This window comes from Hemicordylus capensis, chromosome 4 (assembly GCF_027244095.1).
Source record: "Hemicordylus capensis ecotype Gifberg chromosome 4, rHemCap1.1.pri, whole genome shotgun sequence".
In the NCBI taxonomy this organism is placed as follows: Eukaryota; Metazoa; Chordata; class Lepidosauria; order Squamata; family Cordylidae; genus Hemicordylus; species Hemicordylus capensis.
In genome coordinates this window covers 130144339-130171711 of record NC_069660.1, presented here as the reverse complement: position 1 = coordinate 130171711, position 27373 = coordinate 130144339, and the positions used below count along the sequence as shown (strand labels likewise).

The 27373-nt window shown below is 46.4% G+C and overlaps 1 protein-coding gene across 4 annotated transcripts in view; it reads right to left on the bottom strand.

Moving 5' to 3' along the window:
- Positions 1-618: 618 nt before the first annotated feature.
- BCAR3 (BCAR3 adaptor protein, NSP family member) overlaps positions 619-27373 on the bottom strand; it is a 166821-nt gene continuing 140066 nt past the window's right edge. For all 4 annotated transcript variants that reach the window (XM_053248583.1, XM_053248582.1, XM_053248584.1 and 1 more), the window contains 8 exons: positions 23061-23494; positions 21444-21544; positions 17330-17961; positions 10851-10966; positions 7705-7876; positions 4416-4527; positions 3462-3674; positions 619-2243 (listed from right to left, as the gene is read on the bottom strand). In XM_053248583.1, coding sequence (XP_053104558.1) covers positions 2065-2243; positions 3462-3674; positions 4416-4527; positions 7705-7876; positions 10851-10966; positions 17330-17961; positions 21444-21544; positions 23061-23494 — 1959 coding nt within the window. In that variant the 3' untranslated portion in view covers positions 619-2064. The remainder of the gene's footprint in view (positions 2244-3461; positions 3675-4415; positions 4528-7704; positions 7877-10850; positions 10967-17329; positions 17962-21443; positions 21545-23060; positions 23495-27373) is intronic.

Genomic DNA, 27373 nt, shown 5'->3' with positions numbered 1-27373 from the left:
GAGATATTGGCTTTTTGTATGGCTGGATTCTGAATACTAGAATACCAAGTGGTTTCATGCTTCTCTAAAAAAAAAAAGGGGGTGTCAATTTCTAAAATTCCTGTTTGCCTCTCAGCCCATCTCATTGCAGTTTTTCTAAAGTTTTGATTTTCAGAGAACACTCATTCCTTATAGTACAGCAGCTCTCAAGTGTCTGATATGAGGTGAGATTTTGAGCAAAGTTCCTCGTTACTGGAGAGAAGGGGGGGGGCAATAAAGCCACCTTTATACTTCTATGCCCAGTCTGACACTTTTATACAATACAAAGAACTGAATGGTTTGTACTGTACACTTTTAATGTGGCAGCTTATTAAGGCAAGACCAATCCTTTGTCATCAAATTCTCTTTTGCGGCCTCCTTTTCAAGAGCTCATTTTCTGCCTGCCCCCCCCTCACCTGCTACTCCAGTAAGGAGACAAGCCTCTTTCTTCCTTGTTGGCACATCATTGGAAGGAATAACTAACATTTGCCGCCGTCATGGCAAACTAAACTAGAAAATAGCTAAATTTCCAAAGTTTCACACCAGTGCTAATGGGAACTAATTGGGGAAGGGCGTGTAGAATTGTTGAAATACATCCAATGAAGGTGAGCAAATCCATATTTTAATATCAATTCACCAAGACCATATTTCAAAACACCACATTCAGGTTCTAGTATACACAAGTCAGAGGGCAGGAAAAAGCAGCCATGTCAAGTCAGCTCCCCTGATTGCCCAAGAGGACAACTGGTTCAGGCTCTACAATAGCAGTAACCGCCAAAGGAGCCAGCTTTCCTCCCAAGTTGTCTTCTCCTCAACCATGCTCCATATTTAGGGAGCCCTCTAGGGCTCTGAAGTACTTATAGCCCTCTTCACACATTATTCTAGAGCCCCACTGTAACCATGTACAGTGGGGCAAGCAGGTTGTAAGTCACAGCCCCAACCCATCAGCCACCCTTGTGCCCTGCCACTCACAGTTAAGAGTGCGGGTTGAACAGAGAAGCGGCCGAACTGTGAAGCTGGGTGCTTTTAGTGGTGGCAACTGAGAGGAAGGGGTAGATGTTCCAATGAGAAAAGCAGCAAGACTTTGCAACTGGCTGAATCACAGGAGCAGGAAGAACTGGAGGTAACTAGGCATGAAGCTTTCATTTAACAGAATGGACAACAATTATGATGGGTCAAGGAGAAGAAAACACAGATGGAAAGAGGAGTAGTTCAGACACTGACATCTTGAACCTCAAAGTTTGTCCAGTTTGAGACAAGGTAATAAAACATTTAACATAAAGATATACTTCAAGTCACAAGTGTATGTACAGTTTCCCATATCCATTTAAAGGATATCATACAACTGATATCATCTGCAAATCCATGTCTTTAACACTTGCTCATATTTACATTAGTTTCTTCTTTAATAATAATATTGGTGCAAGACTAAAAATAATCAAATAAAACTGTCAGCAATACTTTATGTAGTGGACAGCGTCTTTGTTGCTCAATAGATAATTAACGTAGTAATAAATAATGAGTCCTTTATAAATCAGTAGTCACTTCTGATTAGGCAGCTAATAAATAAATGCACATTGTGCAATTGACACATCTTCTAGGCTCTCTGAATGTTGGAGTCTGTGCCAAAAGTGGGGGAGTCCTTTGTGAAAAATTTCAACACTAGCAAAAAGTACTTCAAACCCCTTCAGAGATTTCTCCCCACCAAGGTTATTTTAAAAAGCAAAAATTGTATCAATTCAGAGCAAAGACAATAATCCAGGAGTAATTGCCCTGCACTTTGCTGGCTTTATGATGCTTTTATATAGCCGAATCTGATTGGCCATGTAGTACCGTGATGTCATATGTGATTCCCAACTGGCTGAAATCCCTGTTCAGCAAGACGACTCTTTGGGGGGATATACTTTGGCCACCCTGAAAGTGCTCCATTCACGCCCCCCCCCCCAGGAATGAACAATTATTTAAAACATAGTCCTATTTTAAAATGTCTTCTCTTAGTTAAACAATTATATTTAACTAAATGTAGTTGAGACTCCATTACATAGTTCACTGCTCAGTCTGCTTTGTTACTGCCGGTTCTAATTTTCGGGAGAGTGCAGTTAAAATCTGGTTGAATTTCTCATATCTTTCACTTTGGTTAACCTGTGCTCCTTTGCTGCCCCAGAGCAACCTCATTTGAAATTCTGTTTTGAAGATCTCATTCATCTCATCATCTGGCTGAAAACCTGATTGAGGAAAATTAGAAATAGGCAAGTGTTACTATAAAATAGGCTTTCCAGCATGGAGACAGTTCCAAGACACGAGCCTCTGTGAGTCTGCTGCAACAAAAGGGCAAAGAAGAGCCCAGTGCCATCTTAAAGACTACATTCTTCTCTGCAGAGTATTCCCAGAAATGCCGCCGAGTAGAGAAAAGTGGCTGACATCCTCACCAAAGATATGGAGGTGCAAAGTCTCCACAGGGTTAAGTAATAGTGTTGTGCTGCACATGTGGTGGTGGTGGGGAGCAATTTTAAGAGAGGGCTGCATGGCCCCCAGGGACCTAATTCCAGGGAGTGCTGGGGGCGGGGGTTAGCAAAAAGGCTTCTCCCACATGCTTGTGGCATGACTTTGCATTACAAAACTCTGCAGAGGGATTAGGATGTCAGCCAGTGATGGTTGATCTGCTCTCTCCTCTGCTGCAGCTGCTCCTTCTCAAATGCACGTCTGTGAATCTGGCGCCCGCGGCACACACCACTCTACCCATACAACTGGTGGCTGCTAAGAGGCGCCATGCTGGCTCAGATACCGGCCCTTTTGCATGGCCATGCCCCCAGGAACACTCCTCCATATAGGAAACAGGCCACTTTCAGACAGACCAGGGCTAAGGCCCCAAAGCAGCCAAACTGAGTGGGCAACTGAAATAAACAAGGCCCTTGTCCATAAAGCTTTGGCCCATTATTAGGAGTCTGTCTTTGCTTTCTACATGATTACAGAACTGTCCTGCAGCATATTATTTTTCCACGGCTCAGCTAGCAACATGCTTTGAGCTTGGTAATGACAACAACCGTTTCTAAACCAACAGCAGCCAAGTGCACCCAGTAGCTTCTGATGCTCGTCTTAAATAAGTACATCATGGCAAATACCGAGACAGGCCAGGCAAATACTTCTCTTACAATCCTTGTGACTTGCCAGACTTGTGCTATTCCAGGTCTTCCTGTTTACAATATAGACAAGGCAAAGCAGACAGAGCCAACACAGGCGAAAGCGGCAGGGAAGACATGAGGCACACCCATCCCTCTTCAAGACCACTCTGAGGAGTGCGCCTTGAAAGAATAAGAGGAAAGCTTTCCTGTTGTCCATTACTGCTCTTCAACTCCCTGGGACTTGAGCCTCCCCTTTTTGGTGGAATCACACGCAGGGCCTATAGCTGCAACAATGCTTGGCAGACCTCCAGGCTCTCTTACCTGAGAGTATCCTTTCCGCATTTGTGCTGTACATGTGGGCGTTTTGCGCAATCAAGCGAGCAGTTGCTAAGTGCTTCAGCATAATCTCACAGCTCTGGTCAGTGTTCTCCCACACGTCCATCCCATCAAACACTACAGCCTGGCGTTCCAGCAGGGTAACCAGAGGCATCAACAAGGGTACCGTGATGACATTTTGTGGAACACAAGTGGCCTCTGAAAATGGGGGAAATAAAAATCCTTACATTTCGTATGCTTACTCTGCTAATGGAACAAACTGGCCTACTCCAAGTACAAGCAGGAGTTGATTAATTTATTTGGCATGCAGTACTAGAATGTGAACACCATTTAGCAAATCTATTATTATGCACCGTTCTTCATCAACAAGTCCAGCAGAATTGCACCCAGCAATCGGTAGCTGGTTCAGGAAGAACTCCATGCACTGATTTGATCTCCTCTTCAGGGGGCAAAATGTGTGGTTTATGCTCTTTAGGCAAGTGGAGAAAAGGTGACCTTGGCATAGATTTTCTTAAGCTGGAGCCCCAGAAAACTGTTCAGCCAGTTCTTATTCCAGAATGGGGCAATCAGGATAGTCATTCAATGGAAATTGTGCACTATCATGGAAAAACTAACCACGTGTGGCCCTCTTAATTTTCCACATGTCTTTCTTTGGCTTTTTCTCCAAAGCAAAGCAGTTCAGGGCCCAGTGACAGGGAACTGGAGAAGACTTCACTTCTGTGTTTCCCCCACACAGTGGGAATCAACACTGAGCAAAGCAGGATGTGGTTATGTGTCTAATGGATTCTGCCCATTATACTATCCGCTAGGACTTGACTTGCTTCCGCACTCTCCATTAATGTACTACGGTAACGGATGTGGTCAAAGGGCTTGATTAGACTCCCTTGATGATGATGATGAATATGATGCAGCTGTCTGCAGCTGTGCACATACACTCACCTCTGCCTTCGTGCAAGGCTTTGCTGAACGGTTTCAGCTGCTTCTCATACACAATGGCTGTTTGTGTGTAGCAGTGTCTCAGGCTGGTCCACGTTTGCTCCAATCTTGTGACCTGCAGAGGCAGAACAGCTAAACTGTCAAGCAACCCCACTGCTAAAATTACAAAACAGGAGAAAACGGCGATTTCATCAGTGCCAGTGCGATTTCATACAACAACAATCCTTCTATACAAATCAAAGTACAGCAGGGCTTCACGAGAGCCAAGCAAGGATTTCAAGAACACCTTGTGCTTCCGGGGGGCAGGAGAAGCTCTCTCTCCTCTTAGGCTATCTGCTGCTGCTCTTTGCAGGTGTGTAGTTTGCACCTGCAAAGAGCCACAGACGTTGCTTGCGAGAAAGCCTCCTGATGGGCCATATGATATGGCAGGCTGGGCCACTTGCTTGTTACCAGAGTTGCCGCCTGCAAGGGGCTTTGGCCTGCTGCTTAAAACAGCCCTTCCCAGTCATCAGAGCTGCTCCCATTAAAAGACTCTGCCCAAGGAGGACTTGGCTTCAAGGAGCAGGCAAGAGCCCACCCACCCTGCAACAACCAAATGCATCGATGTAAATCATAAGAAAACAATCGGATTTCAAAGTTTTAAAATAGCATTTATTTTGATAATATAAATGAAATATAAATAAACTAGCCGACCCTGCACAGAGCATCTGTGCGCTCTTTGGGGCCGGCAGTTACCTCTCCCCCACCTTCTGCCCCAGTCTCTGCTTCTGGGCCCAGCCGCCTCTCCTCCCCACCGCCACTTCTGCCCCCCCTTCTTTCCCCCCTCCTGGCCCTTGCCTCCACAGCCAGGCTGGGCCCACCACCTCTGGCCTCCATAGCCGGGCCGCGGCAACCAATCCTCCTGGGTGCGCCTCAGCCAATCAGGCGCGTCCGCCACCCAGCCAATCAGTTGGGCACTGGGACACACATTCCAAGGCACACTCAGGAGAATTATATATATAGATACTTTTCCTAGCACTCAGGTCAGGGATAAATAATGATACATTTTTATTGGCTATTTTATATGTCAGAAGCCTTCTACTTCCCAAGGAATGTTCACCACCTTGTTTTAAAATTGAGAAATACATGTTAGGAGCATAGGAAGCTGCTTTATACCGAATCAGACCACTGGTAGATCTAGCTCAGTATTATCTACACAGACTGGCAGTGGTTTCTCCAAGGTTGCAGGTAGGAGTTTCTCTCAGCCCTATCTTGGAAATGACAGGGAGGGAACTTGGAACCTTCTGCTCTTCCCAGAGCGGCTCCATCGCCTGAGGGGAAGATCTTGCAGTGCTCACACATATGATCTCCCATTCAAATGTAAACCAGGGCAGACCCTGGTTAGCAAAGGGGACAATTCATGCTTGCTCCCATAAGACCAGCTCTCCTCCCAATGGCTTAACATTAGCCAGATATATATGAAACAAGTATGGTGCCTCTAAGCTTTCCTCCACCATGAGTAACTACAGAGAGTAACTGAAACAAGGTGAAGGGCTTCCAGTCAGAGGGTGTTGTTTCCAGACAGACCAAAGTTGAAATAAAGCACCGTGCCTGCTCAGAGGCACACTTGACCTTATTATTTCAGGAATGAAGGAAACAGACTGCTGGGCTTTAACCACTGGGGACAGAAGGACACTTTAAGTGCAACAAACAGGGAAATTTGTAAAATAAATACAAAGCCCTGATCAGGAAATATAATGCATAGTATACTGTCCTTACTTAGGGCTTTCTCAGATGCCCTGTGAAAGGCATGCCAAAACTGGCCAAAATACCAAAACCCCAAACACCACAGAACATACACCAGCAAGCCATGTTGGCCTTCCAGAATGACATTCTAGCAAAAAAGAGGAAAACAATACCTTTAAGGCACTAGCCATGCTTTATTGTTCCTAATAAGTGCATTTCCTTATCAAGGTATTTCTTTACTATCTCGGCTGTTTATTTGTAAACAGCTGGTTGTCCCATTCCAGGAGGATTGCAATTTGTAACACACAATCAAAGCCGCAAGCTTCAGTGCCAACAACTTGTCAATTCATTCCTAGACAAGGTAGCAGGCGATACTCCCCAGCAAGCAAATCTGTGGGAGACCGAGTTGCCTCCATGGCCTGATGAAAGGAAACACTTGTTTTGCCAACACCAGCTGGGGAAATGATCCCTCCAGCCCTGCATGTGTCCAAGGCATCAGAGCAGCAGGAGCAGTTCTGGTGGTGATCTTTGCTCCCGAGAATCAGATTCAAGACCAAGCCTGGCATCCCCTACAAGCTCCTATTGCTCTCTCTCCGGCCTCCTGAAATGAGACTGCTCACAGAGGAAGCTATGGGCAAGTTTTTCCTTTTTCAGAAGGCTACCTACCCTGTTTCCCCGAAAGTAAGACCTACCCCGAAAGTAAGACCTAGCAGTAATTTCTGATGTACCGCTAATTGCCCTAGTGCATTTTTCGGGGCTAAAATTACTATAAGACACTGTCTTATTTTGGGGGAAACACGGGGTAGTAGGGAAGTGCAGAACATTTTGAGCTTGGACTGTTCTCATTCGAAACAGGCCGTTGCGAGTGTTCCGTTTTGAAAAGGAACAGCCTTCAAATGAAGGGCCGAAGGAATGTTCCAGGCATTTGTGTTCCACAGAAAAACCCTAGGCTGGTGGGGGGCGGGGGGAGAAGATCAGCTGGTGTAAATATATATGTATATATCTGTGACAAAATCGCAGTGTATTTCAAGCTACGTGCATCAGAGGAAAAGGATGAAGAAATGCCACTGTTCACAAGACCATGAAGATCTCTCTTTCTGCTCTTTTCTTCCTGCTATTTTCATGGTCTTGTGAATAGTGGCATTTCTTCATCCTTTACTCGTGATGAACAGCACACAGGTCGAAATGCATTGGGATTGTGCATAGTGCCCTCAGTGGATCTTTTCTTCTTTTGCTTTGGTTTCGGTGCTGCCTTCTGGTTTCCTTGTACACCCAGGCTGGGAACGGATTCCGGAAACATGCTGCCACCTCCCTCAACCGGCACTGTCAAAGAGCTGCTCGTGTTACTTAGAGGCTAAGCTCAACCTGTGAGCATCTTGGCCCACTCTTCTCTATCCAGAACGGCCACAAGAATAATCCCATCTTGCAAACCAGTCTGATCACATTCTGCACAATCTTGAGGCGTGAGCCCCTTTCAACCAGTGGCTCATTTTAAATGTGTGCATTTGTAAACTGCTGGGTCCTTTTAGAATTTATTTTGATGAAAGAGTCTAGGAATTTCTGTTACCTGAGGCATTTCCAGGGCTTTCATTATTGCTGAGAAGGCATACAGATCCCCCATGGAGTCCTTGAGTTCTACAGCAACCTGGATGATCCTGTTTAAAGTTGCAACTCGCTCTTCTAAGTTTCCTGTGCAGCCCAGGATATCCACTGCTATTCCTATTGCCATGGTATTGTGTCTAAAGGGGGAAAGGAATCAGAGACAGAGAGGAGGAACTATCAGAAACTGCCATGCCACACTCCTTGTGGGAGCAAGTCCAAAACCAGAGAGATCAAGTCTTTGCAGAACTGAAGTGGCATGGTGGCACTGTTTGCATCACTTCCATTACAAATACTGAATGCCAATGAGCACACTGAATTGCAAACTCACCTTCATGTTATTTTTAAGGCAGTCACCCAATTAGAGGAATCTTAACTGATTAATCAGGAGAGAGATGTTCTCTATAAGCGACATCAACTGTATCTACACAGATTACATCTGTCCTTTTAAAAGAATCCCCCCCCTTTTTTTTGGTCTTTGCACACGCTATCAGAGCATGCACCATCTTAGGAGAGGCATTCTTTCCTTGCGTTGGAAAAGTACTTGCGGCCTTTGCCACAAGCAGTTTTTGTCAGCATGTGCATTGCAAATCATTATCATTTTTGAAAAGAAAAAAAATCTGCTTGACTGGGGGCACCTTTTTCAGTGATCAAAATATTTCAATCCATTAATCTAACCAATTAAACAAACATATGTTGCAACCTAAAATTATGGCTAGAGTACATCAGGACTGCACAGCTTCAGCCCTCCAGCTATTGGACTACAACACCCACAATCCCCAGTCACAGTGGTCAACAGTCAAGGATTATGGGAGTTGTACATCATCTGCAGGACGGCCAAAGTTGTGCAGCCCAGCTCTGCATTTGAAGGAGACTGCCGAAGTGCCCCACATCGTACATCTGGTGCCTCCCAGGGGGAGCTCCTACTGTGACCCTGAATGCTTTGGGTATTAGGACTTTCGTACCTTGGAAGTATTTCCGTGTCTCCCCCGCCAAAAAAATCAAATATAGATCTTCACAATGTGTGTCAGTCCTTCATGCAAGTGGCAAATTACCTTACCTGCATGTAGATTGGCTTGTGCTTCCCCTACATCTGAGGTTCACAGGACAATCTGCATGCAGCCTTTGTCACGTCTGAAAGAGCCACCATTGTTTCAGAATGAGAAGTAGCCAGTCGCTGGCCTAATTGGCAGAGTTTCCATCTTCGGGAAGGAAGAGCTTTTTAAGCAAGCTCCAGCAGAGAACTGGAAAGCATGCAGAGCACATCTTTGGGAGGCCCTAGTGTTACTCGCATCACCACTACCCACTCTGCCAAGGAAGAAGAAAGGGGGAAAGGGAGAGAGTAATGTGTGTGTCCAGGCATGACAAGCCAACAAAAGCATTTCAGCTCAGACGGAAGGGCCTGGGAGGAAAGCTGACCGGCCCCCTGCTAGCAGCAAAGGTACCAAGACTGGCAAAGCAATCTGAAGCCGCCTTTCACAGTAGCCCAGGAGCGGGCCATCTTGTTGTTGCCTGGCAAGAGAAAGAGAAGCTATTTGCCAGTCAGACCATGCCATTCAATAGGTCTCTCTCAAATCTGGGAGTAGGAAACCATGGCAACCACAGGGTTGGCTAAAAAGCTTGCAACTGCTGCATACAACTTTTGTGGGGTGGATGTCGGGGGAGTCCAAGTGGTTTTCAACGCAGAAAAGTATTACTTTGTGGGCCTTAAATTCGGCATTCAATATTCCTGTGAATTTGAAATATATTTTGCTATTAGATTCCTGGGATCATCTGTACATGTGGAATATGGCATTCCGTATTCAGGCAGTAGCTCACATCCTTTTACTTGAATCCTTGCTGCTTGACAAATCGATTTTCCAATCATTACATTTTTTTTTAAATGCTCCTTCTGGATTTAGAAATCATTCTAGATTCTTAAGCAAATATAATGATCCAGCTAAACACTTTTCAAGTTCCATTGATTGATGTCACAGAGTAGATCCTGCCCACAGTTCAGGAGAAGTACTTAATCTTCTGTTTCTCCTTCAACTGCAGCTACAAAATTCTTTTTCACTGCAAACTTGGTAAATTTTACCTCGTCACAGCTGCCTCCTTGCTGTTAGAAATAATGAAAGGTGACAGCAGGAAACAGTCTACATTTCCCTGCCTCCTCTCTCAATTTCAGCACTTCAGAAACACTTCAGAAACAGCACTTCAGAAACAGCACTTTTGATCCCACTTGTAGCACCAGACAGGGAAACCAGGAGGAGAGAGAAGCTGTCCTGGAATGACTAGATGGTATCACCAAGTATTTAATTGAGAACCCCGCACCCCCAAGAAGCCTACCTCTGCTGATGTTGCACCTGCCATAGGAAACTGCTGTCTACTGAGTCAGACCACTGGTCCATTTAGCTCAGTATTGTCAACCCTGACTGGCAGTGGCTGTTCACGCAAGAACCTGGAGATGTCGAAGACGGAACCTGGGACCTTCTGCATGCTAAGCAAATGCTCTGCCACTGAGCTGCGGTGAATCCCTTGATTGTAACCCACCCTGAGCCACTTTTGGATGGGCAGTAGATAAATGAAATAAAAAATAAAAAATCCCTGACACGCTGTTTTGCAGTGGATAGTCATTATAGGCCTTTCTCTTCACCAAGAAACTAGGTTTTGGAATTCTAGCATCGTTAACTTGGATCTGTCCCCTTCAATAAGTGTGATCACTATGGAATGCCGTTCCTGTCTAGAAAGGACTTTGCTGATCCTTGGGACGAGGTGGGTCCCACCAGCTTTTCCTCAAAAGATCCACTCTTGCATCTTCCCATTCCTAAACATCCCACAGAATGCCATGCGATTTTACTTCTATAGAAGAAGTGTGTGCCTTAGAAGAAACACCTTTAAATATTATCTACGCAGTTGTTTTCAGAAAGCTGCTTCACAGTGCAGCAGTCCAGTAAAATTACTTCCCACACATCTTCAACCTATTAATGTAGGTCCATTCAAAGACAGCAAGAGGAAGGATAAAAATGACAGAACCACTTTGGCATGGAGTGAGAAAATGAGATGTTTCTTGGCAGGCTGATACTCCAAGCAGAGCATATAAGGAGAAAAAGGTAAGGGAGCGCTAGCATTTACCTTTCAATTATGTCAAGACGCAGTTGGTGTCCATACGGCAACGTAATCAGTTCCAGGCCTGAATTCACTCCCATGATCCTCCTCATCTCTTCAGAGATCTCCAGTATCCTAGCAACCTGACAAGTACAAGAGTTCACACAGGGAGAATCAGGAAACTGGCCACAGCAACAATGCAGGCTGAACATTCACCAATATTTCATGTCCACATTCTCAGGAGCTCCAAGGGCTTCAACTGCTTTACATGCCAGGGGAGCCACCACCTGGCACTCACAGGCCTTCCATTTGCATTCACTGCCTGTCATATGGATTGCAACAGGCAACATAGGACAACGGGCCGCTGAATGGAACGGCTCTGTCCAAAGTTTTCATGAGGCTCCAACGTTGTTCACAGGGAGCTTCCCCCTGGGGTTGCCAACTTTTCAACTTGTCAGTGTAGCTATACCTTTAACAACAGCTTGGTGTGCAGACATTAGCAGCTGAGACTCCTTATCATCTATCAGATACTCCTCCTCTATGAAAAGCTGTGAAAAACAGGCCCTTTTTTCATTTTTTGGATGGCTAGCTGGCAACCCTAAGCTTCCTGCTTCCTTGCCCTTCACACTTCCATCCCACCAAGAGACAACAGTTGCTCTTCACAATCATATTCACCTCTGCAGCTATCACTAGAGCTGTGATGTGTCTTTTAGGGACAGCTGGCCATTATTAATCTTTTCACTGAGGAACCCTATAAACTTGTGAGAAAACAGAGGTTTCCCTGAAACAAGAGTTTTAAAAGCATGGATCTAACTTTTCTCACCGTCTGATCCATAAAATGAAATAACGCTTCATAATTTGCCATTTCAATCTTCCATTTAAACCTTCAGACCAGTTAGCGCTAAAGGAGAAGTTATCAATATCAGCTTTTTACTGGGCCTGATTGTGAACTTATTTGACATGTCTTGTCTTGAGGTTGCACCCTGAAGGGCCCTCTGTGGTCTTCTGAATTTGCGCCTAGGCTGAGCAAGAGGCTTCAGTGGCCTTGCATTTCATCGATGGGATTCTGTTCCACCCTCTGGGAATCCTCAACCCAACATGAAAAGTAATATCCTTGGTAGTGTCGGAGGATAATCATACTTGGGAGCGTGTGGCTGTACCATGATCCTAAAGATGGAGTCAGACTAGCCAAAGACCAGAAGATGCCTGGGAGGTGGCCACTAAGTGCATTCCAAGATGATATTATTCATTGGCAGGAACTTGTTGCATTCTTTCTGGATTTCTGAAGCATCAGTCTCCCACTTATTCCCCATTTTGCCACATCTTTACTGAATCCATATGTCACTAAAATGGAACCAGGCATCTCTATGTAAATAGTAGCACTGTTATGGACAAACCCCACCTATTTCATTGATTCAGCCAGCTGGCTTGAGGAAGGGCAACAAAGCCCACTCTAACAAAAGAGATATATTGGCTATATTGAGATTGGAGCATATGAACAAGTTCCCCTTCCCTCGCCACTTCCACAGTAATCCACTCTGTACAGGCATGAAAGTCATAACTGCGCGTATTAGAGATCTTGGGTGGGATCCTCTGGCCTAATTTCTCCCTCCCAAAGAGCAAGAATATGAGAGAGGCAGGAGCTTACTACAACTACAGACCTGTGTGAGTATTAATAATACCTTTAGCATTTGTATGGTACATTCAAGTACTGATAGCACTTCAGATGTATTACTTTCTTGTAATCCTTACAATGGCACTGCAAGGCAAGTAATTATGATCATTCCCATTTGGGGGCTTAAGTGGAGGGCTGAAATGGCTTGCCTAAGGTCACCTAGGGAGTTCACGGCAGAGATGAGATTCAAACCAGGGAACTCCTGATTTGTAGCTCAGCTGCTATGCTACACCAGTTCTCATGCAGAGCTATTACAACCTTTATGGTCCATATATAGATGGGAGCCTTCGCTGGCAAGCATTACAGCATCCATCCTTTTGAGTGCTAATGGCCACCATATTTTACAGTATTATCCAAGTCATTCTCATCAGGGACCTCTAGCCCCTCTGGGCTGCAGGCAGCTGGCACTAAGTGTCATTAGTAACATTATCCACTCTCCTCAATAATGTGCCCAACAGGCTCTTTGGTTTAACTGATCTCACCGGCAGGCCCTCCTGTGACCGTGCAAATGTGATGTCAGGAAACAGGCCATTTCTCCAGTGCCCCATTGAAACGGAGCATAAATATAGATTACACTCTCCGAGTGGAGTGCTCCAAGTAATTAGGAAGAGCACTAGAATGATCTCCTCACTCCTGGTGCAGTGGACCAGCTGATGCCAGCATGATTTACACCGTCCTCAAACAGGCTGTCGATCCTAACAAGCCTACAATAGCTGGGGGATGGATTCCAGGGGGTGTCATTGCATGGATGGTAGCAAGAGGGGAGCTATCACAGTGAAGCTGTGTACCACGTGACATTTGGGAACTATCAGCAGAGGTCATTTTCACAGTGAGTGTGGCAGATGTGCACAGCAGGAAAGACCGCTATTAATGCAAAAAGGAAAAGGAAACAGGTCTCATCCACATGACTTAGGGTGCTTCCAGATATCTGCTTCACCTCAGCACAAGGAATGAGACATAAAAGAGGTACTTATCGTCACAGGAGTTTGGTGCTCTAATCCTGCAAGTACAGTTGGACTAGCAGTGATCAGCACAGTTGGCAGCTGGCTTGCACTGTCCAGCATGGCTGGCCAACAGGCCACAAGCAAAAGCAATATGAATGCTAGAGGAAGCTGCCTGCCTCAAAACATCCGTCAAGTCAGTCTGAGTTGTTATTCCCAGATGTCGTCCCAGGGATGCATCAGGAACAGAATAGCCAGCCGAAACCCTCATCAAGCTGGTTGTTCCATTAGAGGTTAGATTAAATGACCGATTAGAATACAGGTGCAAGGAGATGTCTCTACTTCAGCAGAAGGGTTCTGACTTCCCTGCAATATTCTTAGCATAGGCATCACAATTCAGTACTTACTGATCATATTGTTCTCTCTTACATAGGAACATAGGAAGCTGCCATATACTGAGTCAGACCATTGGTCTATCTAGCTCAGTATTGTCTTCACAGACTGGCAGCGGCGTCTCCAAGGTTGCAGGCAGGAATCTCTCTCAGCCCCATCTTGGAGAAGCCAGAGAGGGAACTTGAAGACTTCTGCTCTTCCCAGAGCGGCTCCATCCCCTGAGGGGAATGTCTTACAGTTAATTTTTTATAGAAAAATAAAATTACATTGTCCCTTGGCAAAGCTTGCAAGTTGAAATGAAATCGGAGCACACTTCCTGCCCAGTACACTAACTTGTGGATAAGCACCATGACGGAGTGCCTAGCTGTCACCAGCAAGCCTACACACCAGCCGGTCCCCTAGCCTACCACATGACAAAGCAGGCTGGGACACTTATTTTTATTTTATTTATTCATTCAGTTTCTATACCGCCCTTCAAAAAATGGTTCAGGGCGGTTTACACAGAGAAATAATAAATAAATGAGATGGATCCCTGTCCCCAAAGGGCTCACAATCTAAAAAGCAACATCAGATAGACACCAGCAACAGTCACTGGAGGTACTGTGCTGGGGGTGGAAAGGGCCAGTTACTCTCGCCCTGCTAGATAAAGAGAATCACCATGTTAAAAGGTACCTTTTTGCCCAGTTAGGAGGGCTATGCATATGTGATACTTGCACTTATGCATATGTGATTCTTGCATTGCAGCGGCACTTGGTGCATTTGGACTGCAAACATGCAGAAAGCATCACTGGAACATCCTGGGACGCAGTGGAACAAACTAACCCAAAAACATATGCAAGATGGCCAGCTGGTCCAGATGCAGCTACAGCATTACATTCTACTCTTATGAAGTACCTTTGTGATCCAACATGTAAGGGCTTAAAGAAAATAGTGAGGTGTCCCCGATGATCTCATTTCTCACCCCTTCCTATAAGGCTGGTACTGGACTGGTTGTTCCAAAACCATTGCCTGGATCAAAAAAACTTCAGGCCCATGCAGAAAAAAAACAGCTCCAAAGAGATCAAAGGCAGCTCCACTAGAGGGCACAGTTAGTATGTTAGGAGTCCCGCCTCCTTGGAGCCCATGTCATCAGCTGCCTTGTCCAAACCTTCCTCCCCATGATCAGATACAGTGGGGAAACCAAAAGTTATTTTGGGCTTTTATTAAAACTAAGAAGGGATCAGTATGCCACTACATAGCTCTCTTGTAATTTTAGCTCGTACACCCGCTCCCATCACTGAACCATCTTCAGAGGTCTCTTAAACAACATGACTGCCATCTGCTATCTTTCACAAAACAGATGAGAAAAAAACAAAAGCAAGCAGCCATCCAATCCAAGGCAAGACCTCGAACCACACTAAGGACAATGGCAAATTCCTACGGGCTTGCAGTTAGTCATTTGCCCAGAAGGAAGAGCTACCATCCACTAGCCTGGCAACAGTAAAGCCTTGCTCTTCTCAGCAAACAGAATGACAGACGACCCACTAGCTTTGATCCAGTTGCATATGCGCGTGGTACCAGTCAAATAATCAGCTGTAGCCCCGACTCCAGAAATGACCAGAGCTATCCCCAATGATCCCCAAGGCTACACAAGAATAGTTCTGGCTGCTGGATTAGACCAGGAACCAGATGTACAGAGCCTACATAGAGAGGTGGTCCTTCATTCAGCGAGCACAATCAACACAGTACATAGAAGCAAAAGGGATTAAAGCAAAAGCAGTTCTCGGCTGTCATTTGAAGGACCTTCCACTAAACCCCAGGTAGTGTGCCAAATATATACTTTCCTGGAAAAAATCTTGCCGCAGTGGTCAGACTTTTGTCATATGCAGATTTGCAGATTGGATTACTGCGATATGTTATATGGAAAAGCATTTATGGAAAGCATCCAGAAACTACAACCCCAAACCATGGCAAGGTTATTAGTGAACATATTTCTCCTGGACTGAAAGGTAGGGGTGTGCACAAAACCGCCACACTGCGGTCCGGCACTGGGGTGGAGGGTCGCTTTAAGAGCGGCGGGAGGATTTACTTACCCCTCCCGCCGCTTTCCCGACGTGGCACCGTAAAGTTCCGAGTAATTGGGGCGGCAGGATACCTCCCTGCCGCCCCTTCCCCGCTGCTCCTCTGCAAACTTCCCAAGAGTCTTTTGCGCAACGTGCGCGCGTGCGCAAAGGACTCTTCGGAAGTTTGCAGAGGAGCAGCGGCGAAGGGGCGGCAGGGAGGTATCCTGCCGCCCCAATTACTCGGAACTTTACGGCGCCACATCGGGAAAGCAGCGGGAGGGGTAAGTAAACCCTCCCGCCGCTCTTAAAGCAACCCCCCACCCCCGAACTGAACCACCAGGTCCGGACTGGTCCAGAGGCCTTTTCAATGGCCTCCGGACCAGTCCAGGCCCATCTCTACTGAAAGGCTGACACTGGCTTCCAGTATTGTTTCTTGGAGCAATTCAAAGTGCCACTTTTGGCCTTTAAAGCCCGAAACAGCTCAGGGCATAGGCACTGATGACCACCTGCTCCCATACATACCTGCCTGTTCGCTCAGGTCATTTTCAGAGACCCTATTCCAGGTACCTCCAGGATTGGCAGCTCTTAACTAGAGAGTGGGCTTTCTCTGTGGTGGCACCTTGTCTTTGGAATGATCTCCTCAAAGATGTCTGTCTGGCACCCACACGCCTCATGTAGGTGCAAAGTGTAAACTATTATTCTCCTGAACCTTTTTCTTGAATACTGTTGATTTTCTGCTGGTTTGGCTGCTGCTTTTTGACACCGTGCCTTTATGCTGGGAGTTATTTGCATATCCTACTGCCTATATGATTTTAGTAGCTTACAGTTCTTATTAGCAGCCACCTAATGGCGCAGCAGGGAAATGACTTGACTAACAAGCCAGAGGTTGCTGGTTCAAATCCCCGCTGATATGTTTCCCAGACTATGGGAAACACCTATATCAGGTAGCAGTGATATAGGAAGATGCTGAAAGGCATCATCTCATGCTGCGCAGGAGATGGCAATGGTAAATCTCTCCTGTATTCTACCAAAGACAACCACAGGGCTCTGTGGTCACCAGGAGTCGACACCAACTCGATGGCACACTTTACAGTTCTTGTTACTGTATCTTGCGAGCTGTCTTGAACACAAGTGGTGGAAAGGCTGGATTAAACCAAGCTCACAGGGTTGTTGTGAGGATAAACACAAGCATGTACACCACTCTGGGCTCCTTGAGGAAGAGTGGGATATAAATGTAAAAATAAAAAAATAAAATGTATTAAATGAACACGTAAGAAATGAAAAAACATACACAGCTTACAACGTGCTGATGCCTATGGGCTCCAGCTGTTGTGTGAGACGGCACTTATGCTAGCTAGATGAACTACTGGTCTCATCTAATATGGCTGTTTCTTTCAAAGGGACAGTTCCCTTGAGCCTCATCTAAATGTCTCAAATAAACAGAGTAAGTTTTACCTGGCAGTCCATTCTGAGTATGTGCAAAGCAATGCTCTTTGCATCATTGTTTGTCAACAGTTCCTTCACCCTTTTCAACATCGCAGTCTCCAGGGGTTTGTTTTCCAGAGGGAGGAGTTTTGATTCAAAATCATTTGGTCTGAAACTGGAGACCATCTCCAGAACAGGTGTGACAAAGATGCTGCTCTCTCTGCTCCTGTCGGGTGGGGCTGTCAGTGGATCCACAGAATTCAGCAAGGCCTCATGGTTGTCCAGAATCAGGTAGCTGGTTTCTGAATTCCTGGATGAATGCATCCCATTCTCCTTGGCTGTCAGATGCTCCACAAAGCTGTTCTTCTCACATGAAGGTTGCTTTGTCACCCAGCAGTCTGTGGGAATAGTTGCATTAAGTTCACAATACAGCACCTCTGAACTGTGCGGTGGTCTCCGAAAGGGCACTTTGCTGGGCTTAGGTGGAGGCCTAGGGAAAAGTTGGCTGTCTGAACCCCGGAGAGCATCGCTGATCTGCAACTCAGAAGCAAATCTTCGAAATACCAGGGGGCTCAGAGCAGGTTCACTGCCTGTTCTGAATGCTGGAGATTTTGGACAAGGACCTGTTTCAGCTTCAATTCCCTGAGTTGGATACCTTGAGCCTGGGGGTTAAAAAACAAAGCCAGACATTAAATTCTGCCAGTTTTAAACAGTAGAAAAGTGACAAAGATGGTAAGAATCCCAGGGTTACTTGTGGGGTGGGCAATCTCCCAAAGCCTGGAGTTAAATAGTATGGCAAGGAAGTGAGCAGGAACTGTGGAAGGACCCTTTTCCTATTCCAACAGCACAGTGTATGCAAGACGACATGGCATGGGATATCCACAAAAGATGCTGAGCTCAGAACAGCCATTTTTGTAATGGTAAAGGCAGCATGGAATGACTTCCCTCCTCCCCATTTTCAAATGGTGCTATGAAGGGAGCTTTCCAGACTAGACCCTACAACGGGGTCAGGACAAATCTCGGAAGTGTGCTTCCACACTTCCTGCATTGTGACACTGCAGTCCCTATATGGACAACAGGATACCATTCACATTTCCAATGCCTTGTTTCAAATTTAATCGCTGTGATATAGAGCAAGTACGTCATATATCCGGCATCAAAAAGTTGCTGTTTCTTCGGGTTGTTAGTTGCTGCAAGACTGCTCCCCCTGCTGTTTACGTTCTAAATTGCCCAAACGGAGGCATTTTGCTGCTTCTGAGCAGCTAATCTGGAAGCACCAAGGTGCTTCCTCCAAGCTAGGATCACAAATGGTCAGGACATGCTGAGCTAAACACAGGACCAGAGCCAGAACTATTCAGGGGAACACAGTTTGCTCAGGGCTCATATATTCATCTTTGAAGTCTCTGCAAAGAGCAACAGGAAGCTGAATTTAGTGGAGAGGGTGGGGAGAGAATTGTGCTTATTCTCCACCACCCTCCCTATGCCTAGAAGCCCCAAACCCAATACTTGCACAGCAAACCTGTGCAAACATTCGGCTCCAAATAGCTGAAGATGACTAATCTGCACAGCCCTGCCGGCAGGGCGCATAGGCAATTACGTGTCCCGCACTGCATTGCTGTCTGTGCTAGTGCAGCGCCTTAAAGAGAAACAGAGCCTTGGAGATCCCCAGGGAATGCATGAAGGGAACCAAGGGAAGTGGAGCTCCCATAGAGCACTAGGAGAAAGCCCTGGAAAGGACTCCACTCCTTATATGCCTTCCCAGGCATTGCCAAGGCTCTCCGGGCTTCTGTTGCTCTTGAAGGGGCTCTCTTGGTGCTGGGCACAGCACAGCAGTGTGCACAGGAGAGCCGTGGAAACAGTCACCTCCACATGGGAGTTCTCCACACAGCAGGCCTCACTGTGGGTTCTCTGGGAGGCGAAACTGTGAACTCAAAGTTATCCCAAAAACTCGATGCAAAAAGTGGATTTTGTTTTACCCCGGATATAAATCGGGCTGCACTCTAACACACAGTGAAAAGCCCAAATTGTGTGTGAAGTGCTCCCCGATCGCTCGCAGGGACTTTGAGAGTAAAGCTGCCCGATATGTGAACGCACACCCTCCATTCTGAAGGAGATGCGAGCGAAAGGGCTTTAAAAGCCCTGTGTGAAAAACTTCCTGGTGCAAGTGGGGCTGTGCAGATTCTTCCACTGTGGCTATTCATTTCACTGTGGCTAATACACAGGCCTCCTGTATGGTGCCGCCTTTCTGTGGCTTCAGATTCTTCCCCATAATTCACTCTGTTCAAGGAGCCTATGGCTTAGTCCTCATTCCCAAGTGGGGGAAAACCTTGTACATTTGCTCACATCCATCCCTGTTATCCTTGTCTCTCCTTTCCCTGTGTTGTCTCCCCCACTGCAGAAATCCCGATTGTCAACTCTTTGGGGCAGGGACTTGTTCCTTTTTGCTTGCCAGTAAAGAGGCATGCACACCAAGAGTGCTATGTAAACTAACAAAAATAATATGATTGAGGAATCTCTGTCATCACACTGATGTGAACAGAGACTTCTTGTGACAGATGGGTCTGGGATAGCAAGAGGAATGTTTCCCCTTGCTAGGGTAGCGAGACACATTTTCAACACTTTCCACCCTTTATTTCCTATGGAAAAGAGTCATTAAGAGTTGCCTGTCTCTGTTTTATTTAAATGGGCCCAGAGAACTTGTCTTAGTTTTTTAAAGCAGTGCTTTGTAAGGGCATGATCCTTCCCTCTCGGTGCACTGCAAGTTAGTCAAGATCTGCGTCTCAAAGAGTAACTTGAACAGCTTGAAGCCGGAAGGCTGGATGTGAATAGAGGGGGCAAGCACACACCTCCTGTTGCCTGTGCTATCCTGGAGTGCTGCTTCCACACAAGCCAACAGGAGGGAAAGAAAGAAACAGAGTTCTATTCAGCCCTATTGTGGTAGCAAGCATGACTTGTCCCCTTAGCTAAGCAGGGTCCACCCTGGTTGCATTGGAATGGGAGACTAGAAGTGAGAACACTATAAGATCTTCCCCTCAGGGGATGGAGCCACTCTGGGAAGAGCAGAAGGTTCCAAGTTCCCTGCCTGGCTTCTCCAAGATAGGGCTGAGAGAGATTCCTGTCTGCAACCTTGGAGAAGCCGCTGCCAGTCTGTGAAGACAATACTGAGCTAGATAGACCAATGCTCTGACTCAGTATATGGCAGCTTCCTAGGTTCCTATGAGGATGCTGTACCCTTGCACGGGGAGAATTGTGTCCATACTCTCTTCCCCCACAGAGCTTTTGGGAACTGAAGATGATTGTGTCTGCTCCATGAGCCAATACTGTGCCTTGCATTTCTTTCTGCAATTGTCATTCTTTCCTAGGGGCAAATGGTTCACTTCAGTTCTCTTGAATTCTTCCCAACACCAAATACCGTGCGGAACTTGAGACTCGTAGAGACAATCAAGTGGCAAATGCCAACAATATACAGATCCCCCCCCACAAAATCCCCAGACATACAAAGCAGCTGCTCTGCCATGTCATTCTGTGGTGACTATGAGAATATCCCCGCAGCATATATAGCTGAACAGTCAGAGATGGAAAATCTCCTGGGCTTGGAATAGGAGTTGTAATGGGATCTGATGGGGAGGGGGGGAAGCAGAAAGAAGGGCTTCTGACTCACCCGGAAGAGTGCCACCATTTGCACTGAGCAGACATTTTCGGAAAGGGAATCTAAGTGCACAAGGAGCTATGCAAAGAACTCCAAGCGCCTGGGGCTCAGGGTCACATGACACATTACGTCACGCACATGCTTAATGCTAACAGGCTTGCGTTTTAAAGAGTACCTGGCTGCCCCCAGCCTGGCTTATGGTTCATGGCTCACACTCTTATAGCCACTGCTTGGTGCTGTTTACCAAGCCCATGCCAATTCATTCCTGAGGTAGCATTACAGCCCAAGTGTATTTGCCAGGCGGCATTACAGCGAAGGCGCTCTGCCACAACATTAAGGAAACAAAGGCAGCACTGACAAGACTGGGAGTCCTTCAGGCGAGCCAGAAATGGACACATCCCCAAAGAGATACAGAAACAAAACGAAAAGAACCCCAGTGAACGAAGAGAACGCTAATCCTCTTCATTCCAAAAGCACAGCACAGGCCAGACGCACCTATTGGTAGAAAGCTTTCTGACTGGTGGGCCTTGAGGGGGAATCGTTTCTCTTGCACGTGGTCCAAACACGCTGGGTGGCTGCCACTTTTCTCCTTGTTTCTGAAAGTGGGGGGAAATGGCAGAATATAATCCAACACGTCATGTTTCCACACGCTGCCCTGTCTGGCAAGCATGTTATAACTAGTGACAAGGAAGCTTTGCAAGGTGGCGGGGGGGGGAGGGAGCGGTGGCGGGATGTGCACACACACATGCCATGAGAGAGAAACCCATTCATGATGCAATTGCAGCCCAAAGCATCACTTCACAGAAGGCGGCTGGCTGTTGTGTCTCTGCATAAGTCACGGCTCCGGTCTGTCGTCGTCCTCAACCTTTGCTGGGGTGGGCCATTCAGTCTCTTCCAGTGCAGATGCAATACAATATCCTGCCCTCAGGGGCACTCCCAGCATAGGGACTCATGCAGACACACAGGGGGAATGGGTCCTCCTGAGGGTGGGCAATTTCCATTCTTTCAAATCTCAGTACAAGAGTGACATGTCCTGTCAAGTTTAATGAGTTTAGAAAAATAACCCAGAAAGGAAATTGGGCCCAGGGGCAGAACATTCCTGACAAAGGATGTCTCAGGGGAACAGCAGCAGGGGAGGGGGCATGCCCAACTCCTCCTTATGGGCTTCCCAGAGGCATCGGGTGAGCCACGGTGGGAAACAGGATGCCGGACTAGATAGGCTTTGACTTGATCCAGCGAGATTCTTCTATGACAAGGAAGAAACAGCTTTCAGAAGAAGCTATCCAAATGTTTTCTTTTTCATTCTCTGCTCTGTTTGCACACCAGATCCAAAATATGCAAAATAAGCAGCATATCCCTTAACAACTGGATTAACATTAACTCTCACTGATTAATCAACTAAATTTCTGATTTAAAGCACACGAGATGCTAAAAGCGTCAGAACTTTCATCTCGATTTTTTAAAAAAAACATTAAAACAGCCACTCCACTGCTATGAATGTAAGTTTCCCTCCAGAAGCAATAAGCAGCTTCAAGCAGAAATAGTTCAAGGTGCAAAGGGAAGGGTTAAATACTCTCTCCCACATGCTGTGGTCACAATCCTGATCCCCCTGTAGCTCCTATTTTAATGTTTTTTTAAAAAGATGATGGAAGTTTTAATGAGGCTTCTATAGTGTCACATTTGATTTGACCCTTGTGAGCTGATTAATCTATTAAAACAAGCTAAAATAGTGTCTGAGAAATAAAATACATGTAATGCAAGAGTCGAGATCTACTGAAATCTTCCTCCTCGCCTGCAGCCGAATGCTGTTTCTCCTGATCAAAATTTCCTTCCACAGCAGATACAAGCACAAGATGACTGCCTTTCTTATTTCAGGAAATGACACGGGATAAGAAAAGGTTAAAACTTGTAAAAGGTAAAAACCCTTCCATTAGTGCTATTGCCCCAAGCCCATCTGCAACCCACACTACTTGGCTGATCTTAAATTTTTAAGATGATGTTTGGAGAGCTGATCAGATCATCTGTAGTTGGGCCCTTAGAGAAAAATGTGTGGAAATGGGTTAGAACCAAAGCATGAGCAAGTCTTGAACTTATGGGACAAGATGACTGTACCTTAAAAGGTTTCCTCGGATTGAATTCTGCTCCCGATTGCACACATTGAGGCTCAGTCTTTTCGGACTTTCTACTTTTCCTTCAGGAACGCTGCTCTCTCTTGGCTGGGCTGGAGGAACGCCATATTTTTCCTCCAGGCACCTCAGTGGAACAGTCCTATTGATGGGCTGAAATATAATGGCCCCGCTCTGCTGCGATATTGGCTTGCGGTTTCCCACATAACACCGAACCAGCCCAGGGATGCTGCCGAAACCTTCATCTTCAAACTGATACTGAACCCGGCAGTAGGCTTCATTCAGCCTCAGGATGGTTTTATTGATCTTGAAATGCTGAGAGATGTTTTTCCACTGACAGGTAAGGACAAAGTTACCAGGGCTGGAGAGAGAGTCCCGAATCAAGAAATCGCCATCTCTTTGCACAAGGCTTTCAGCCACCTTTAAGAGAAAAAAGGGTGCACTTTGAATCAGCCACAGTTTGATATTCATATCAGTTGCTTTATTTTATTATTATTATTATTTATTATCATTATTTTATATTTATATCCCGCTCTTCCTCCAAGCAGCCCAGAGCGGTGTACTACATACTTGAGGTTCTCTTTCGCAACAACCCTCTGAGGTAGGTTAGGCTGAGAGCAAAGTGACTGGCCCAGAGTCACCCAGCTAGTTTCATGGCTGAATTGGGACTTGAACTCGGGTCTCCCTGGTCCTAGTCCAGCACTCTAACCACTACACCACGCTGCCTCCCTCAGCATAAATCCTCTTTTTTCCTCATTACCATAGTAGTTCTTATATTCCAAGAATGAAAGTACAAAGGTTTCATTCTTTGTCCACAGTTACTATTCCAATGCATTACAGGTTTGACTAAACCAAGTTGTATTCCCTTTTCTTTTGTCAAGCTTCTTCTATTCCGCTAACCAGGAGCACAGCGAGCTCCCTGGGGGCCGGGGGACAAAGTGCAGGCAAGGGGCCTCCATCTTGTGCGCTTCACCCAAGCCACGCCCCCTCCACCTGATGTCAGATGCAATGGGGCGAAGCAATTAGCAAAGTGTGATGGGCCCCACTCAGTTAGCAGCAGCCACCAAGCCCAACAGGATGAGCCTCTCTTGGTCGCCGCCTTGACCCCCACCTGTCAGTGCAGCCAGCGCAAGCCAGCAAGTGAGCTCCCTGGCCAGCCTGCTTGCCTGCCATATGCATGCCTTCTTCCACCATGGGGATGGGGGGGAAGAAGCAAGACAGCCGCTCTCACCCTGGGAAGGATGGGAGCACCCTGCCCATGTGCCCGCAGCTGCTATGGCAGCAACACCCTTGCCCTTACTTCAGCTGGAGGAGAACGGGAAGGAGGACCCAGAAGTGGGGAAAGGGGAGAGGGAGAGCCGTGGCTCCTGAAGGCGAAAGGAAAGGGCTGGCAGAAGTGGGTGCTCAGATGAGGAGAAGGAGGGGGAGAGGGGGAGTCACTGGGGGGAAAGGATCAAGGAGGAGGGGCCTGGGCTCACAAAGCACCTGGTGGAAAGGGCGGCGGTGGCAGCACCATCCCTGAGCCAGGGAGAGCCTTGTGGGCCCCCTGACCTTCTGGGCCTGGGGACATTTGTCTCCCCTTGTCCAACAGACACTACGCCCATGCCGCTGACCTAGCAGACCTTAATCGGCCACTCTCTCTCTTCTGGCATTATATTTAGTGTGCAGTGCTTAACACAGACAATTTTAGCTGCCGTAAACATTCTTCTTTAATGTTTGTGTTTTGTAAGAGATGAAGACTGCCTTGTTAATGCAAATTCTGACCAAGTAGGTATGCTGGTTGAATCTAGGGGACAATACCCCGATAATTCTGAGTTGTTGCTTCTGAAATCAAAATAAGGCCAAGGGCATATGGCTTAAATCTAGTGATTCCTTGCAGCAGCAGGGAGCTCAGATGAGCACCTGGAAGTCCCCCAGGAAGTCCCCCACCAGCAAGGAATTCCCCATCCTGGTCAATTGAGGGGACAGCTTTGATATTGATTGATTGATTGGATTGGATTTCTATACCGCCCTTCCAAAAATGGCTCAGGGCGGTTTACACAGAGAAATAACAAACAAATTATAGTACACCCAGGGGTTCTGGAATGAGAGTCATGACTCTCCTTTCTTTGCTAACATTTCTGAAGGCTTCAGTAAGGATTACGGGTGGCCCTCTTACTACAAGATGCCAGTTGCCATGACTGGGGTTAAACTGTACTCGGCTTCATAGTACTTCAGCCATTCAAGAGTGTTCTACTGGCCTGGTTCACTTTGTTTTCAACTCCTGTGTGCAGATATCAGTTGCATTTTCAGTCCAACTGATGCAACTAATTATGGAGGCTGTTGCCTGCAAGAGCTGGCACTACAATAAACCACCTAATCTCTGAAGCGCCACACAGCAACGTTAGTCTTTTTGCTGATATAGACCGAACACAGATACTTTTCCGATATGTCACACTAGTCTGTAAAGGCAAATCAAGGGATCCGAATGCAGAGAGCCTTATGTACCTGGTGCTAATGAGATGCAGAGCTGTGATGGCACTCAGAGGGGTGTGGGCCAAGAGGGATGTCCGAAGCATTCTCTAAGGCAACTCTCCCAAGCTCTGACCACACTGGGTGCCAGGTTTTTTTCTGGGGGAGATGGTGAGATTGGTGGGCCAAACTCTATTTCTTTCACAAAGTACTCAACTGAAATGCCCCTGCCCCTACAATCACTGACATTGCAGATACTGCTTCCTCCTTGGATAATTTCCTTCTCTTCCCCCTCAACACCCCCTCTCTTTTAGATAGTCTGAAGTGTTTGCTTTTGGACAGATGACAAGGATAAGATCCAGCTGGATTGGAAAATGACATTTCAGCTTTCAGAGGGGCTGGATTTGGCCGGGGAGCTGCCAGTCCCTGACCCACTTATTTAGAGAAAGAAAGCGCACATACTTGCCATTTGGCAGGCATTAATTACAGAGAGAAAGAATTCTCAAGCATGCACCAGTTTAGAAAATTGGCACATCCATTCAGAACTAAAATATCTGAATTATAAATTTGCCAAACGATGGTTTCAGTCCAAAAAGCTCTGCGTTCCAGTGCCTGGAATCTCACTGACAAAAAGAAAACCACCCAGTTTCCCCCCAGATTCTGCCCAAGAAAATGTAGCTTGGCTCCACAGCGACAGAGGTTTTAGCTGGCCCTAGAAATGACATCAACCATCAATTCCTTCAACTGATTTAACATATGGATTTGCACATTTCTGACACAATTGTTAATTAATAGTAAATCACATGGCCGCCAGGTTCTGTTGTATCTGAATGGTTTCCAGGAGGGATATCCACAGGGATGCCTGTAACTCAGAAGATCTACATTTTGATTACTAGCTCATGTTGGGTTCAGTTGATTAAAAATAATAATGCCTGCTTTCAGACAGATGTTGAGATGCATGTAAATATCAGGACAAAGCTCAAAAGAAATCTTGTTGCTCAATGCTTACTACAGACAAGGACACTTTTTGACCCAAAAGCAGGTCCCGCCTTTCTTTGATGGAGTGGCCACCAGTCCTTTTTAGACCAGACATGCTGGGTTTTGTGCTCTTCTGAGCACTGGTAGATCTACCATTGGGGGATCATGTGCAGAGGACATGGGCAACCCAGTGGGGCCAAGGCAGAGTGGCGTTGGAAAAGCCACATACACATACACACACACACACACACACACACACACGGACAGAGTAGACTTCCTGGCACTCAAGAGCTCTTCTCTGAGCGTAGAGGAGTTCCCCATCCCCCAATTCTCCCCCAGTTGGAGAATCAGCAGCAGCACCACATGGGGAGAAGGGAGATTCCCCCCTACACTAGGAGAAAAGCAGCAGTGCTGCTGTGGGGCCTAGACAGCTTTTTTGCCATTCTGATGCACTGCTCCGTACCAAGTATTACAGTAGCCCTTGGGAAGGCTCCAAATACCAAGAACCCCCACAACCTTCTCTGGAGCAATGCAGAGCAGCATGTCTGAGCAACAATGGGCGGGGGGGGGGGGATTCCCAGGCCCTACAGAGCACTGTCATTGCTTTCCCCCTGGAGTGTGTGTCGGGGTGTGTGTGTGTGTCATGTAGATCAATAACTCATCTGGCATATCTTTTAACTTAGCCCAACTTTGGAATGAATTACTGTTAGATGGATCATAGCTGGGAATTCTTAATTCTTGTTATATTTTCTTATCTTTTTGAATTTTATATTTTATATGCATATTTTAAAAATTGCTTGTTTTAAAGAAGTGTAAGCTCAGGAGTCTAAAGAATAGATCAGAATGCCCAATTCAGTGCCAGGTAGCAGA